Source organism: Oryza sativa, chromosome 4 (assembly GCF_034140825.1).
Source record: "Oryza sativa Japonica Group chromosome 4, ASM3414082v1".
NCBI lineage: Eukaryota > Viridiplantae > Streptophyta > Magnoliopsida > Poales > Poaceae > Oryza > Oryza sativa.
In genome coordinates, this window is record NC_089038.1 from 29,285,531 (window position 1) to 29,301,131 (window position 15,601).

The 15,601-nt window shown below is 45.3% G+C and overlaps 1 protein-coding gene across 2 annotated transcripts; it reads left to right on the forward strand.

Annotated features, from left to right (window-relative positions):
• Nucleotides 1-8,996: 8,996 nt before the first annotated feature.
• On the forward strand, nt 8,997-11,653 carry LOC4336719 (RING-H2 finger protein ATL68). 2 transcript variants are annotated; one of them, XM_015778518.3, is made up of 3 exons: nt 8,997-9,552; nt 10,436-10,533; nt 11,068-11,653. In XM_015778518.3, exons 1-3 carry the CDS (start codon nt 9,367-9,369, stop codon nt 11,390-11,392), a joined length of 609 nt encoding a protein of 202 aa, XP_015634004.1. In that variant the 5' UTR covers nt 8,997-9,366; the 3' UTR covers nt 11,393-11,653. The 2 variants fall into 2 exon arrangements, with proteins under 2 accessions (XP_015634004.1, XP_066166109.1); XM_066310012.1 differs by having other exon boundaries at nt 11,157-11,653.
• Nucleotides 11,654-15,601: the final 3,948 nt, after the last annotated feature.

Sequence of the window (15,601 nt, forward strand, 5' to 3'; positions counted from 1 at the left end):
ATATATGGCACTATGGAGCACATGAACTTAATTATACGAATTACGACCCCCTCCTCTGCCGCCGGGTTACGTCCCTGTTGCGCGATTTCAATTTATTTCTCTCGTACTTGGATTGCGTGACTTTTCATGTACATGAACGGGCGGTCGAATGTCCGGCGCCACGGCCGGCCTCGTAATTTCTGTCAATATCATGGAGCTCCATCCACCGACTTGTAAAGCGACGCCGATCGCAATTGACCATCTTCCGTAGATCCACTGCACGGTAGGATGCATGCATAGGCGGCAGAGACCAAGCAGGAGCAGTCATAGCTAGTTTCAGCTGCTCGTCTCACATAATTTCAACCGAAGAACACTTGAAGAAACAGCTTCCTGGTGGAATGTCAAGACACCGTGAGCGTCCCCGGCCAGTAGGATCACTCGCTTCCGGCGACCGGCTTCAGCTTCCGGGACGTATCCTCCGAATACGACGCCGCGAGTCTGCGACGGAAGATGAGGCACGCATGCCATGTGCGTGGCAGACTGGAACAAGCTAAGTAAGGCAGATACACTGATGCCTAAAACACGAACTGTTATTTATTGTGGTCAATTCGGCCACGGCAATCTGGGCCGGCTGGCGACCGATCGATAGAGTGAGCGAACGCCGATTCCAGTTACGTGCCTACCTTGCCGCGGCCGTCATCGTCGCGTTGGTTTCCCCTTTGAACAGGGCAAAGCAGCGGGGAAGGGAAATCAAGCACGTCGCCTGCACCTGCGGGCTGAGAGTGACGGCTCATGTGGTCTTTTGCGCCTGGGAGGGAGCGTGTCTAGTGGCAGGGGAGCACGGGGCAATCCAGCCCAATCCCATCGCATCCATCCCGGGTGCACACGGTGACACGGCTAGGCTAGGCGCCCGCGGCGCCGTGGGTCCAGCGGTCGCTGCCCCGCCAGTAGCTAGTGGAGTCGATAGAGGGATCGGATGGCTGGTTGGCTTTGGGCTCGCTGAGCCTCCTCAGCGAGCCCCGCGCGCGCGTCGCACCGGTGGAAAAGAAAGTCGTGACGGCGACCGCACGCGCGCGCGCGCGAGGGAGACGGGGCGCAGCGCGTGGTCGTGGTTGGTGCGGTGCACGGGAGGGACGCGTCCGCGCGGGCGGCGGGGGCGGCAGGTGCGGGTGGGGGCGCGCGGTCATCAGCGGCCGAGCCGCGGGCGCCGCAGCGCGTGGCGGTCGTATTCCGCGGCAAAGCTGGACTGGTAAATTGGTCCCTTCCGAGGAAACATTCAGCGCCGCCTCGCCCGCTCGTAGTAGCTTCGATTTCGAGCGGAGTTGGAAGAATAGCTGGAACCATCTCCACCTTGCAAAATGCCGAACCACATGATTTTCACCGTATGAACCAGTCAGCACTCAAATCTCGCAGATATCTAACTCCGGACTTGAGCCTGATCCTAACGTAAGACTTGTCATGTTGCCATCCGTTTATCTCTGACAAAGTTAGCGTTTGTCACTAATATCTTTCTGATTGGTATGTCGTATGATGGGTCGTTTAATTTTTCGTTCCCCAATTGTCTACCCGTTGTACGTACGTGGCTGACTTTGTACTACAATATATCAAAAGAATTGCTGGCGTCGCATAACCGGATTTATGCCATAATTTAAGGTTTGAACCCAGGTTTTGTTTACCTCATTTGCCACGCCTCGTCAACTGGCGACGGGTACAGGACTACAGCGCGAAAAAGGAGGTGGGGAGATAGCGTTTTCTGTTCCCTGATTCCTCATCCATCTGCAGGGCGCACGTTTGCCGGGCTGCAGAATATCAATCCCTAGGACAAAAAGTACAACAGAAGTTAGACCTGCAAAGATAAGATATTTTATATACATATAACAATGTATCTAGCCACTCTACAATACGCCAATTAGCCGCCTAAATTTGTAATGTATTACGACGGATAAGCTTATCTTTGTGAGGAATTATTTGGATAATGGTTTTTTAGTATAGTAGTTCGGATAAGCTAGTAAAACTACATCGGCACCTTCATCCTAGTAGTAGATTAGAACTGAGGCCTCCATTATTACTGCAATCGCGGAATCAGAATCTTGATGAAAGAGAGTAAAGCAACAAAAAGCCATGCTCAAGAAGATGATAGATGTGTTGACTATTGCTTATGCGCCCCAACAGTTTATAAGTGCAGATTTTAGATGACTGGAGCCCGCACCAATTTCCATCCTGATCGGTTTTCTTCACTGGCAGTTCATGTTGATGGTGGAGAGTGCTATAGCAGATAGATATGGTCTTGGTAATACACAGTGATATTGTTTACTGGAGTATATGGTACTCTACTGTCATCCATTGAGGTGGAGCTTGGACAAAGGTAAAGAGATACTATCACCAATACTCACATTAATTGTTGAGAGCTTGGAATCAAAGTACCACTGATGCACTTGCAGAGTATTGAAACATATCCAAAGTTGTTCGGTAAAGGGGCCGTTTTCCAAGGACTGCCGATTACTTTAAATAATCTCACAACATACCCATTTCTCTTTATAAGAAACCATCACTACCAGCAGAAACAGAGATATATTAAGATAAATCACTTCACTTATAAACCGTACATGTAGCCCTTGCTCTAGTCTAGATGCTAAAAATATTTATTTGGTACTACATCCGTCCTAATATAAGTGCAATTGTGGTTTTCGTGTCCAACGTATGACTGTCCGTCTTATTTGAAAAAATTATAAAAAAATTAAAAAAAATTAGTCACACAAAACACTATTCATGTTTTATCATATAATAACAATAAAAATACTAATCATAAATATTTATCAAATAAGACGGAATGTCACACGTTGGACACGAAAACTCACAATTACACTTATATTAGGAAAGAGGTAGCACTTTCATAGTAGTAAGTGGTAAAAGGTATACTACTAATTAGTACTCAAACAAAACATGCAAACCAAACAAGCCAAACTGGTGGACGAAGGCCGTGTTTAGTTTCAAAGTTTTTCTTTAAACTTTCAATTTTTTCATCACATCAAAACTTTCATACACACATAAACTTTCAACTTTTTCGTCACATCGATCGTTCCAATTTTAACCAAACTTCTAATTTTGGCATGAACTAAACACAGCTGAAGAAAGATGAAGGTCTTCTTTTTTTTTTTTTACGTTGCAAAATTTGCAATAAGCTACTACAACAGATAATGAAAATAAGTTCCATTTGGACAGAAGAAAAGAAACATGTTTAGAAATTTTAAAACAACTGATCGTCAGCTCACATGTAAAAAAAAGAAGTCTATAATGAATTTCCAAAATGAGCAGCGATGTTCCTTTGTCTGCTCAGGAGATCAATTGTGTACCGGATAGCTAGCCAGTGACATAGAGCCACCTGATGTCTTGCTGAGTTCATTCTTGAATTCTTTAGATGCTGACTTCTCTACAAGGTATTTTATTATGAGCTGATCTACTTTGCCAATGTTTATTGACCAATAATAAATACCCATAACCAGTCAATGTCCATTCATATTATCTAAGAAAAGTCAATATACATCCACATTATTATAGGAAAATCCAGCGTGTACTTCACGCCGTTGACCATTTACATATATAATGTCCGATTGAGAAACATATAAACTGCAAGTAAGTCAAATAGTAAATTAGAAATAGTTCTGTGGTCTGATTCCTGAAAGTTGACAACTCCAATTTCTTATTAGTTAGTTTTGGTTGACTAATTGTATGAATTATAAAATGCAATCGTGTGGCAAATGGCATAGTTGTTTCTTTTTTCGCTGTTAAAACCTCTAGGTGTTCTGCCACCACTTCAAAGACTGTCATTCATGTAAAACTTTGCTGGCCGGTTTGTTAGAAAACCAAAATTTGTAATAGTTGACATGAGTAATGCTAATTTTCAGAATTTTGCAGTGTTGAAATAGGTAGACACCAGTCCGAGAATCTGTCTATATTAAAACAAAAGAAGGTCAACACTCTAAACTAGCCCACTATGACATTCCAGCCCACATGAGTATACAGCCCAGCACATACCAACTTAGTACAAACTTAAATTTATCCATGGTCCAGATTGGAATAAGTTCACTTTGACTCTATTAAAAGTGACCCGAATCTAATCCGTGACCTTAAACCGCAAAACCAGATATCTTAACCTCTAAACTGTTAAAACCAGTGCAATTTGACTCCCTCGGTAGTTTTGGATAGCGGTTTTGCTGACGTGGTGTCTACGTGGCATTGTTGACCTGGTCCGCCGTTGACGTGGTGCTTAGGTGGCATGTGGAGTTGTGGACCCATTCGTCATTCCCACAAAATAAAATTTTGTGGGGCCCACTGGGGGTCTATCCCTTCCTCCTCCCCCGCTCTCTCTCTCCCTCATCATTGAGCCAGGGCCAGTGTTGGCGGCGGCAGAGGCGGAGTGGCGGCAATAGGTGGAGTGGTGGTGGTGGACGGGCAAAGGCGCCGGCGACGCCGTGGGAAAGGAGCCAGAGCTCGAGGGAGTCGTTGGTGTCCCTCTCTCTCCCCTTTACCACTCTTTCTCTCTCCCACTTCGGCGGCAGAGGCGGAGTGGCGGTGGCGGACGTGAGGGTGGAGGCGCCGACGGCGCCGGGTGAGAGGAACAAGAGCTCGAGGGAGCCATCGACGCCCCCCTTCTCTCTCACTCTCTCTCTCTCTCTCTCTCTTCGGCAGTGGAGGCAGAGTGGTGACGGCGAACGGGAGGGTGGAGGCGCCGACGGTGCTAGGGGAGAGGAACAAGAGCTCGAGGGAGCCATCGGCGTCTCTCTCTCTCTCTCTCTTCCTCTTTGGCGCCGGGGGCGGAGTGGCGACGGTAGACGGGAGGGTGGAGGTGCCGACGGCGCTTGGGGAGAGGAACAAGAGCTCGAGGGAGCCGTCGGCGTCCCTCTCTCTCTCTCCCTCTTCGGTGGCGAAGACAGAGTGGCGGCGGCAGGCGGGAGGGTGGAGGCGCCGACGGTGCCGGGGGAGAGCTGTCCTCCATCCGCATCGCCGCCGCGAGGAGCTGCGACCTCGTAGTCCAGGCATCGGCGTCGGTGCTGCCATCCTCTCCCGCATCAGCTCCAGCCCACTGCTGCCGCCGCCGCCGCCGCTCCAGCCCACGCTCGCCGCCGGCCGAAGGGGAGAGAGAGAGAGAGAGAGAGAGAGAAAGAGAGAAGGGAGGAAGAGGGGAGGAAGAAGAAAGAGAGAAGATGACATGTGGGGCCCACATGTCAGTGGGCCGCACAATTTTTTATGTTGTGAATGACAAACGGGTCCCACATATATGTTTTTTAATTCAAATGCAATCTAAGCGCCATGTGAACCCCACATACTAGATCAACACTGCTACGTCAATGAAACCGCCCTCCAAAACAGTCAAGGGAGTCATATTGCACCAGTTTCAATAGTTCGGGTTCGAGATATCTGTTTTTGCGATTTAGGGTTATGGATTAGATTCGGGTCACTTCAGGGAGTCAAAGTGGACTTATTCCATCCAGATTTGTAAGAACGTGATTGCCCATGGCTTTTCGCCCCTCTTCATCTACTACTTGTTAAGCTACTGAAAACTGAATGAACATGGCAAATCATGTTCTGAGATAGATAATAATGTAAGTGAAATTGTGCTGTTAAAATATTTCTGTTCTGTGCAATGTGACAAGATTTGTATGAACATGATTGCCCAGGCCTTTTCACCCCTTTCCATCCACTACTTGGTAAGCTACTGAAAACTGAATGAACATTGCAATTCATGTTCCGGGATAGATAATAATGCAAGTGAAATTGTGCTGTTAAAATATGTCTATTCTGTGCAAAGTGACAACTAAGTTATACAGGTGTTAAATCCAGTTTCACTCAGGTAGACACTAGCGAATTAAGTACAAGTGAACATCTAAATATTTCTCCCTCTACTTAGTATAACACCTGCTAAGCTAGCTGGCTAAGTGTGCGGCAGTGTGCGGCGGCAGCAAGGGAAAGCAACATGATTGTTTATTGAGATTAACAGTACTCTGCATGCATAAATTGGAGTGGATGAAAACTTTTATCTCGCATTACTTGCGTAACACAAGCCTGAATCTAAAACGAATCCACTTCGGATCGCTTCAGTCTGGATGCAGAAACCAAAACACAGAATAGTAAGTGGATCGCTTCAGTCTGGATGCAGAAACCAAAACACAGAATAGTTATAGAAACCGTAGCCTCGTGGTTCTGAAGCCAGAAACAACGGACTTTCAGTCTTGCGATTGCATTCAGATGCACGCCAATGAAATCTATATGAAGTGAACTACATTAATTCAGATCAGAACGGGGACACGAACCTTCGGGCTAGTGAACATCAAGCGAACTGCGTTGATTCAGATCAGAATAGGGCACATGAACCTTTGAAACTTCGTGATCGGTTCTGAACCCTTCGTCCCGGAAGCAGCTCGTGTTCACAAAAGGGGTTTTTCCCCCGAGATCGGAAGTACTACTGTGTCATGCAATCGTGGGTGATCCGCTCGTCGGCCACACTTCGGCCGAATCAAGTTGGGCCGTAGGCATGAAAGTGTAGAGACACTTTCGAGTTGGGACGGATTAGCCGGCCGGGGTCTAGGTGGTTATCGAGTTGGGCTTGATTAGCCCACCGTGGGGACGAATTTTTTTCGTTTTTAGATTTTTTTTTAATATTTACAGAAATAATCTATCGACCAAAAAAATTACAGAAATAGCCCCTGCCGCCCTAATGGTGGGCGGCAAGCTGACGTGGCAGACGGTGGGTCGACCGCGCCGTCTGCCGCCGTCGGCCAAAATTGCGATTAGGCCCTTGCCGCCCATACAGAGGGTGGCAAGGGGCTAATTGCAATTTTAGCCGCCCATAAAGAGCTTGCGGCCAAAAGATTTTTCTATGTTATGTTAATAATAAATAAAGAAGTATTTATTGGTAAAACTTGTTAATATTGTTATAAAAATGTATTGAAGTTGGTTGTTGCGCAATTTCATATGTTAAGTGAGGTATTATTTTGTACCTTATTCGACGTATTAGTACTCGGATAATTTATATAGGCCTATCGCAGTCTGGGTCGTAGAAACATTATATGGACTTAAACAAGGAGAATTATGTAACATGAAGAAATAGTAGTACAATTTGAACATGATACGACTATTTGCATTGCGGTTACATAGATGATATTAGATTCGAATTAGGAGGGAGGTAGTGCAATAGTTGAACACAACGACGATGTAGTAATGGGACAAGGAAGCATGACAGTAGAAATTTCAATATGCCAAGTTGTCCGATAATAGCTAACCCCTACGTGAGGATCCCTCTCCTCTCTCAAACCGCGCTTTAGTAACCCTGTATTGCTCTGGTAGTTCAAGCTGCACAACACGGCTAGGTGGAGTTAGAACCCTTCTGGTGTCTATCCATTCTCTGTATTGACATCTCCTTGGTGGTTCCTGGGAGGAAAGAATAGATGTAAAGCAAGCAAAGTTAGTAAATGTTGTGAGAAAATAAGGATTCATGTAATCAAAATATTCTTACCATGAAATCGTCGTCAAGAATATTTGGATAAACAAAGAACCTTCGACCTAATGTTGTAGGATTTATGGAACGAAGAACCTGACAACGATCACCACACCTGCATCTTGGACGGGCTTCCCATGGAGGGAGTGCCGTAGTTAGCACCCGCCAGTCGCTCTGTTGTTCACGACATTGTCGTTCATAAGCCGCTTTTCTCTGTAAGTATTGCTCAGTACTTTCGGATGCGAAATACCAGCGACCTTCTTGTAAACAAGTGGTTAGGTCGAGAACGGGATTTTCTGTATCGACCCACTCGATGTATGCGCAAGCCGTAGTGCGGGTCTGCCGAATAGAGTAGTGTTACGAAGAATAAAGCGATTGCCCATACGGAATGAATAAGCATATGCAGATAATAAAATACCTCACGGTCATAGCACCTAAAAAAGCGCCTTCCTCGAATATTAGGATTCCTCGAAGCCATTAGTTGGCATCGATCACCGCATAGGTAGAGAGGACGCTGGCACCAAGGTGGTAGTAGGTATACACAAGGATCGCTACGCCAGTTTGGATCCTCAACACCCCGGCGTCTAGCCATTGACGAAAGCCGGTCGGATTTGTAATGAAGCAAGTGGGGAAGAGAGTACTGAATATGACTGAGTTCTGAAATATTGTGAGGCCTCACTCGTTAAGGCGACTTATATAGGCGCAAAAAATCGAGTGATACCCCTGACATGTGAACGTGGTGGGGTATGGTGGGTACGCCTGATTGGCGCCGAAAGATACATGCATGATCGGCGCCGAAAGTTACATTGGTCGTATGCGCCAAATAGCGGTCACATATAGGATCTATGAATATTACCTGAAATTGGCGTCTGAATCCGGCAGGGCTTCGCCCCTTCTTCTCTTCTCCTCCCCTCTCTTCTTTTTTTTTTCACTGGAATTGAGGAGAGAAGAATGAGGGCTGGGGGCTGGGCAGCAGGCCTTTTATAGGCAGCGAGGCCTGCCGCCCGGCCAGAGGGCGGCAAGGGGCCGCCTGCAAAATAGCCGGCCCCGACTGGCTTTTTTGCATTCGGGCCCCTTGCCGCCCCACCAGAGGGCGGCAAGGGTTTTCCTGCAAAAAACTCTCCCTCCGTCACCGCCCGTTCCTCCCCTGTTTGCCACGTCAGCTTGCCGCTCCAGAGGTGGGCGACAGGGTCTATTTTTGTAATTTTTTTGGCCGATAGATTATTTCTGTAAATATTTTTTTAATAAAATCTAAAACCGAAAAAAATTCCCGTGGAGACGATGGTTTTGACCGAGGCGTCTGTGCTTCTGTGGAGGTAGCAGGTGGGCTGATGTCGTAGGTTCACGTGGGCGCGGGGTGTCCGCGTAATGTGCCGTGCGTCGCGCCGTCGCTCGATTCGCTTGGGCTGCTGTGCTCTGAGTGCTCCCGCTTGGGCAGGGCCGCGGCCATCGGCAAAAGTCTACTACTAACTACACCGTACAGGCAGCGGAATGATTTAAGGGATAAGGGAGGGACCTAAGTGAAAAAAGGCGGCAGTAGCGGTGAAAAAATGGCGACCAAAGTGCACGCCCGCCGCCTCTAGCGCCGACCGCCTCCCGTTCCCCTTCCCCACTCCGTCCCGGCAGCTACCTCCGCTTTCCACCACGCCGGCCGATCCGCCTCCCCAACCCTATCGCCGGCAGGCGCGCCACGCCAGGTTCCGGGCTCGGAGACACCGCACGCTCCGCCCGATGGGCACCCCCGGGCCGGAGCTCGCCGCTCTCGCGATTCGCCGCAGCGGCGGCCGCCTGTTCGAGCGGTAGGGAGGGACTCGTCTCCCCGCCTCTCCTTGTCGTGGACTCGTGGTAGCGGGGGTGGGAGGAGCCAGAGAGGCTGGGGGCAGGGAGGGAGGATGCTGGGGTCGGGCCTGAATCTCGTCAGCGCGGCGCTCGGCTTCGGCATGACCGCCGCCTTTGTCGCGTTCGTCTGCGCGCGGTTCGTCTGCTGCCGCGCCCGCCGCGCGGACGCTAGCGCGTCACGGCCACACCCCTCGCCGGTGGACTTCGACGCGGACTTCCCCTCGGATTTCGATCGCCCGGTATGTGGCACCTTGTTCTCCCTCAATAATAGTCTTCCGCTGCGATTTTAGTCCACAAACTGGAGTAGTAATTTGCTCGTGTTAACGGTATCACTGCTACCTGCAGTGGCATGGCACGTGCACAAAACGACTGGAGTATATCTGTTTTCATTTTCTGTGTTCATGGACAGTACTTTTCTACTTTCAAGCAGAAATACTTGTCATGTGTCATGCTCAATTTATGATGGCCTTACTGTGTAGTAAATCAAATGGGGAATAAGTACAGGCACTAGTAGTACACTAGCCTGCTTTACCTTGGGCGTGCAATGTTGTTAAAGTGGCTTTGGATTGCTTACTGGGGTTCCTTAAGAGATTCATTAAGAATTTGAGATGTTACCGTCTAATCTTTTTAATCATTTTAATATTGTTTATGGTTTTATGTTCCCTGTACAAATAACAATTTTATTTAAGCGACTAAAGGAGGAAGGCACATCAACACATGTATGCTAGACTTGTTTCTGAATTTCTCTTCTTTGTTGGTTTAAATTGGGTTATTCTCTCTTTTAAAATGAAAAATGTGTTAGTCTTTTGGATCATTTCCTATATATACAAAATAAGCTGAAAAATATCAATTCAATAATAATAGTATAATGTATTTTCACTGAAGTTCGTATAGCGCCAACTGCACAAAGCATCTTTCTTTCAGAGTTAGTGGTCTTGTAGTAGTTCCTCTTAGCTAGTACTACTACATATAAAACAGTGCATTGAATCTATAGTACTATGTTGAGCGTTTGAGCTCATATGGAAATTATTAGTGAATAGATCAACTGAATCAATAGTCAACACGCCCTATAAATTCATTTTGGACTTGAAAGTAAATGCAAGATTTTTTTTTATTGTTCAGATAGAGCATTCCCGCAGTGGGTTGGAACCATTGGCTGTTGCTGCAATTCCTACAATGAAGTATAACTGTGAAGCTTTCCATTCGGAAGATGACACCCAGTAAGTACAATCGTCACCATCTGAAGTAAATATTATTGAACTTCTTTATAGTGTGGTTCAATGCATATAATCTGCTTCTAACATGCTATTGTTAGAAAAACTATGGTTATTGAAAAATATTAGCACAATGAGTTAAAAGGTTTGTTAGACTTTGTGGAATTCATATCCTTGTGGAAATGTTGGAATTTAGATGTGCTTAATCGAAGCATATTTAATCAATATGTACAATGGGTAGAGATATTATAGATTATCAATCATACTTCTTGTTGATGAGATAACATAGGACAACACACCTGTAGCTTTTATCAGTTTTTTTGCAGTACCTTGGGCCTTCGCCACCAGTCCAGATTTAATAGGAACCAATTTGGCAGAGTTGAGTCTTATCTCATTACGTTGTCAACCTGGGTTCAGTTTAGTCTTACTTCAAGTAAACTTTCTATCATTATCATCTCTGCTTGCAGCCATACCTCTTAAATTTATGATGCATCCATAATTTTTTTTTTTTGTAATATATAGGATGTTTTGTTGTAACAGGTGCTCCATATGTTTAAGTGAATACAAGGAGAAGGACATTCTAAGAATTGTACCTATTTGTCATCATAACTTTCACCTTTACTGCTTAGATGCATGGTTGCTGAAGCAGACTACTTGCCCAATATGCCGGATCTCATTGAAAGAACTGCCTGATGGAAAATCGACCGTATCCTCTGCTCCTACCATGTCTCAACCCCCCACCCTCCCTGAGAGTTCTGTTAATCCAACATCTCATTTCCTCCCAGTTCATCAAGAACACAGAAGCCACCAGGATGGCCCAGATATGCCAGAATCTGTAGAGGTGGTTATTGAAATCCGACAGTGACTACGGCGGAATAGTGCAAGACAAGAATTTGCAGTTTAAATTCTTTGTACGCCCTTCATTGCATTGTTTGTCGCAGTTTCAAAATGTTTGAAGTCAAAATTATATGTGGTCCCTTTGCAAGTTGTAGACTAGAGAAGTCAGTCATACAATCCACATTATCATATGTTCTTTTTAATATATGTTGTATATTGCAAGCTAAGTAAAAATACCGATAAGATCTACTGATATAGGAGTAGAGCTTATTTACTGTTGAGTCCCTAATTTTTTTATGAGTGAATTTCAGCAGGGACACCTCTTACCAAAGTTTTACTTTCGACTATTTAGGGTCACTTTGAATCGCCGGATTGAGAAAAGTAGGAATAGGAAAAAAGTAGGATTTTGATAGGAATGTAAGTGTAAAACAGAGGATTGCAAAACGTAGGAAAAACACAGGAATGACCGTTTGATTGAACCGCAGAAAAAATGCAGGAATTGGATGAGAGAAATAGACTCAAAGGAAAGTTACCAAGAGATTGAAACTCTTGTTAAATTTCCTTCAAAATCTCTAAAGGATGTCCATTCCATAGGAATTTCAAAAGATTGGATATGATTCAATCCTTTGTTTTAAAGGGCTTTATGGGAAATATTTCTATAGGATTAAAATCCTCTAAAATTTCAATGTTTTTAGGCTGTGGGATCAGCTGACCAGATAGCTTTTTCGCAAACATGTTTGCGAGTCTCCATTTTTAAATGTAAATTTATTAAAAATTATGAAAATGACCCACTAAAATATGGATAATGGTATTTGATCTTATAGAAAAAATTTATTGCTCTGCCACTTACGATCTACATCCAGGTTATACTCCTCATATTTCCGCCAATGCATATATATCCTCTAGCTACCTGGATACAGAGATGGCAATGGGTCTCCGTTCACCGTTTCCCCACGGTGAATTCATCTATTAGGTGGCGGGGATGGTTAATATTTATCCTTCATAGGGAATGAAATGGTTTCATACTTATCACCATCGGGGATGACGGGGACGGGACGACGCACCATTCCCCCGTCCCCGTCCCCCGTGGTGACCTGACTTTGTTGTAGAGAGGACCAATTCTAAACTTTTTAGACGTTCTGGCCCATAATATTGAAGCCCAAATAACATGTATATATAAAAACTAACCCTAGTCAACCAGTCAAAACTCCAAATCCTCCACTCCTTCAGATCGAGCACTCGGCAGCGGCGGCTCCGTTGCACGTGTGCAACGCTACTCCGCCAGCGGCCAGCCACCAGGTGCGCCGCCGCTCTAGACGGCCAAGCCGTGGACGCGCCGCCCCAGCTGTCGTCGTCGCGTCCCAGTTGTTGACGTGCCGCCGGGAGCCACGGTAGTTGCGCCGCCCGGTGCCTGCAGCCGTCGACGCGGGCGCGACGCTTGCCGTCCTCCGTCCGCTGCCAGCGCCATGCCGCCCTCTGTCGCCACTCGCTAGCACGCCGTCCGCCGCCAACGGCCTCCGTCGCTGAAGAAATCAACTACTGAAGTGATGATTTGTGTTGAGTTGATTTGTTTTGTTTAACCGGGGACGGGGTAACCACGGGGATAAATTCACCGAGTGGTGATCGGGGCTGGAGAAAATGTAGCCCTGTTGTGGTTGACGGGGGCGGGGACGGTGAAATTTTATCACTATGAGGACGGGGACGCGGATGTGACCCCTAACGGTGAATTCCCCGTTGCCATATCTACCTGGATATAGCAGCGGTGTTAAAGTAGTAGTAAAATGTATCCAAACAAAACTAAAAAGGTCAAGCATAAAGTGCTCCTCCTGTGATCCTGTCTCCACCGGTGCATCTATATCCGTATTTCTCCTTATCAGGTATCAGAACAACTTTGAAAAGAAAGGGTGCATCCAACTTTGAACCAACTTTTATTACCAAAGTTTCAGTTTAGGCATCATTTATTCACCCTTTTTATTCTAAACTACTACCTCCGGCCCAAAATAAGTGTAGCCGTGGATATTCGTGTCCAACATTTGACCATTCGTCTTATTTGAAAATTTTATTAAAAAAATTAGTCATACAGAAAAGTACTATTCATGTTTTATCATCTAATAACAACAAAAATACTAATAATAAAAAATTCTAAATAAGACGAACGGTCAAACGTTAAACATGAATAATGTAAAACTACACTTATTTTGGAACGGAGGGAGTAGCTAATTTTATATTGTATCACTTTGAACCACCTCAACTTTCTTATCCATCCACATCTAGCTCATTTTCTATCAAGATATGAACTATAGACAGTTTTAGGGCCCCTTTGAATCAAAACATTTAGAGAGGAATTTCATAGGGTTGAAATCCTATAGGGAATTTTTCTATTTGGCTCTTTGATTTAAAGAATTGAATTTTCCAAATTCTATACAATTCCTATGAAATGACTCATTGCATGTAAGTTTTGGAGGAAATTTAGCAAGAGGTCCAACCTATTGGAAAAAAAAAATCCTTTGAGTATATCTCTCTCATCTGATTCCTGTGTTTTTCCTGCGACTCAGTCAAACGATTATTTCTATGTTTTTCCTGTGTTTTGCAATCATCTGTTTCACACTTACATTACTGTCAAAATCATGTGTTTTTCTTATTCCTCCATTTTTGTTTTCATTCCTACTATTCAAAGGACCCTTAGGAGTTTATTGTCGTGCAAAAGCCGATGTAATTGAAATTACCGAGTTAGGCCCTGTTTGATTCAGCTTAGGATTATGATAATCTGGATTATTAGGAGTAAGCTGAAACAAATAGATAGCGTATTATGATAGATTATTATAATCTATAAGCCAGATTACTATAATCTGGTAATCCACTCTAAAAGTGCTTTTTCTACTCCCTCCATCCCATAATATAAGGGATTCTGAGTTTTTGTTTGCACTGTTTGACCACTCGTCTTATTCAAAAAATTTTAGAATTATTATTTATTTTTTTGACTTACTTTATTATTCAAAGTACTTTAACACAACTTGTCGTTTTTTATATTTGCATAAATTTTTTAAATAAGACGAGTGGTCAAAGAGTGCAAGCAAAAACTCAAAATCCCTTATATTATGAGACGGAGGGAGTAGATTATTGGGTGTAACAGCTAATAATCCAGAGAATCAAATAGCTAACAGCTTATTATATATCGGCTTATTATAATCCAGATTATAGTAATCTGATTTAATAATTTAGATTATAATAATTTTAAGTTGAAACAAACGGGGCTTTAAAATCAAGGTGATGTAAAGTGTAACGAAGATAAACTAAACGATACTTCATTAATAAAGGACGGATTTACTTGAAAATAAACTGTATCCAAATCTTCCAACCTTTTTTTTTGGGATCCAAACCTCAATTTGTGTGTGGTGTGTGTGGTTTTTCTTTCTTTCTTTTTTTCTTGTTGTCTTGTTGCACACAGTGCACTGTCTTTTTCCCGACTCAAATAGAAAAGGGCTGCCACACATGCATCAGAATTCAGACACAATCCACAACGGAAATGGTCAGTCCACGATCAGCCATCCGTCCAGTCTTTCTCCCTCGCTTTGTGGACGTACATGCAGCCTCGCATGCTGTCGGTGACATGGGACCGGAAGTATCATGACTTAGAGACTTGAGGCAGACACGATCACCCACGTGGCCTAACCCCCTCGGGGGGGGGGGGGGGTCGGACCCGAGGGTGATACGGCCGCCCTTCTCTTTGTCTCCCCGAGGGGTCGGACCGCTCCCGTCTCGGCCCCGAGGGCCGAGGCGCCCCGACCCCTTGTGGGTTTTGCGCCGCGTATATGGGGTAGGTGAGCATAGCGGGGCTCACCTAACCACATTTATTGCGGTTTGGACGAGCGCGTCACGCCACATGTAGCGCAGTATGGCACGCTCGTTTATCCGGTCTGTGACCGGTCACAGATCGGTCAGATTGCGGGTTAGGAGGCAACAGGCGATCTGACACACGCCTCGCCCCGTCCCGTCAGGATGAGAGTCTCTAGGCACTCGTCCCTAGCCGGAGCCAGAGCCAGCGTGCTAGCTCCTGGAGATGGCACGTTGGTCCTGGTCAGATATATGCCAGGCTTTATCCCAACCATTATAAACAAGACGTTGTATGAAGAAGGGCGAACATGCAGATTGCTAAACTGACACGTGGTGGACAAAGGTGACCGGTCTGTGACTGGTCTGACACTGGTTATGTCGCCAGAAGACAACCGTGTTCCCA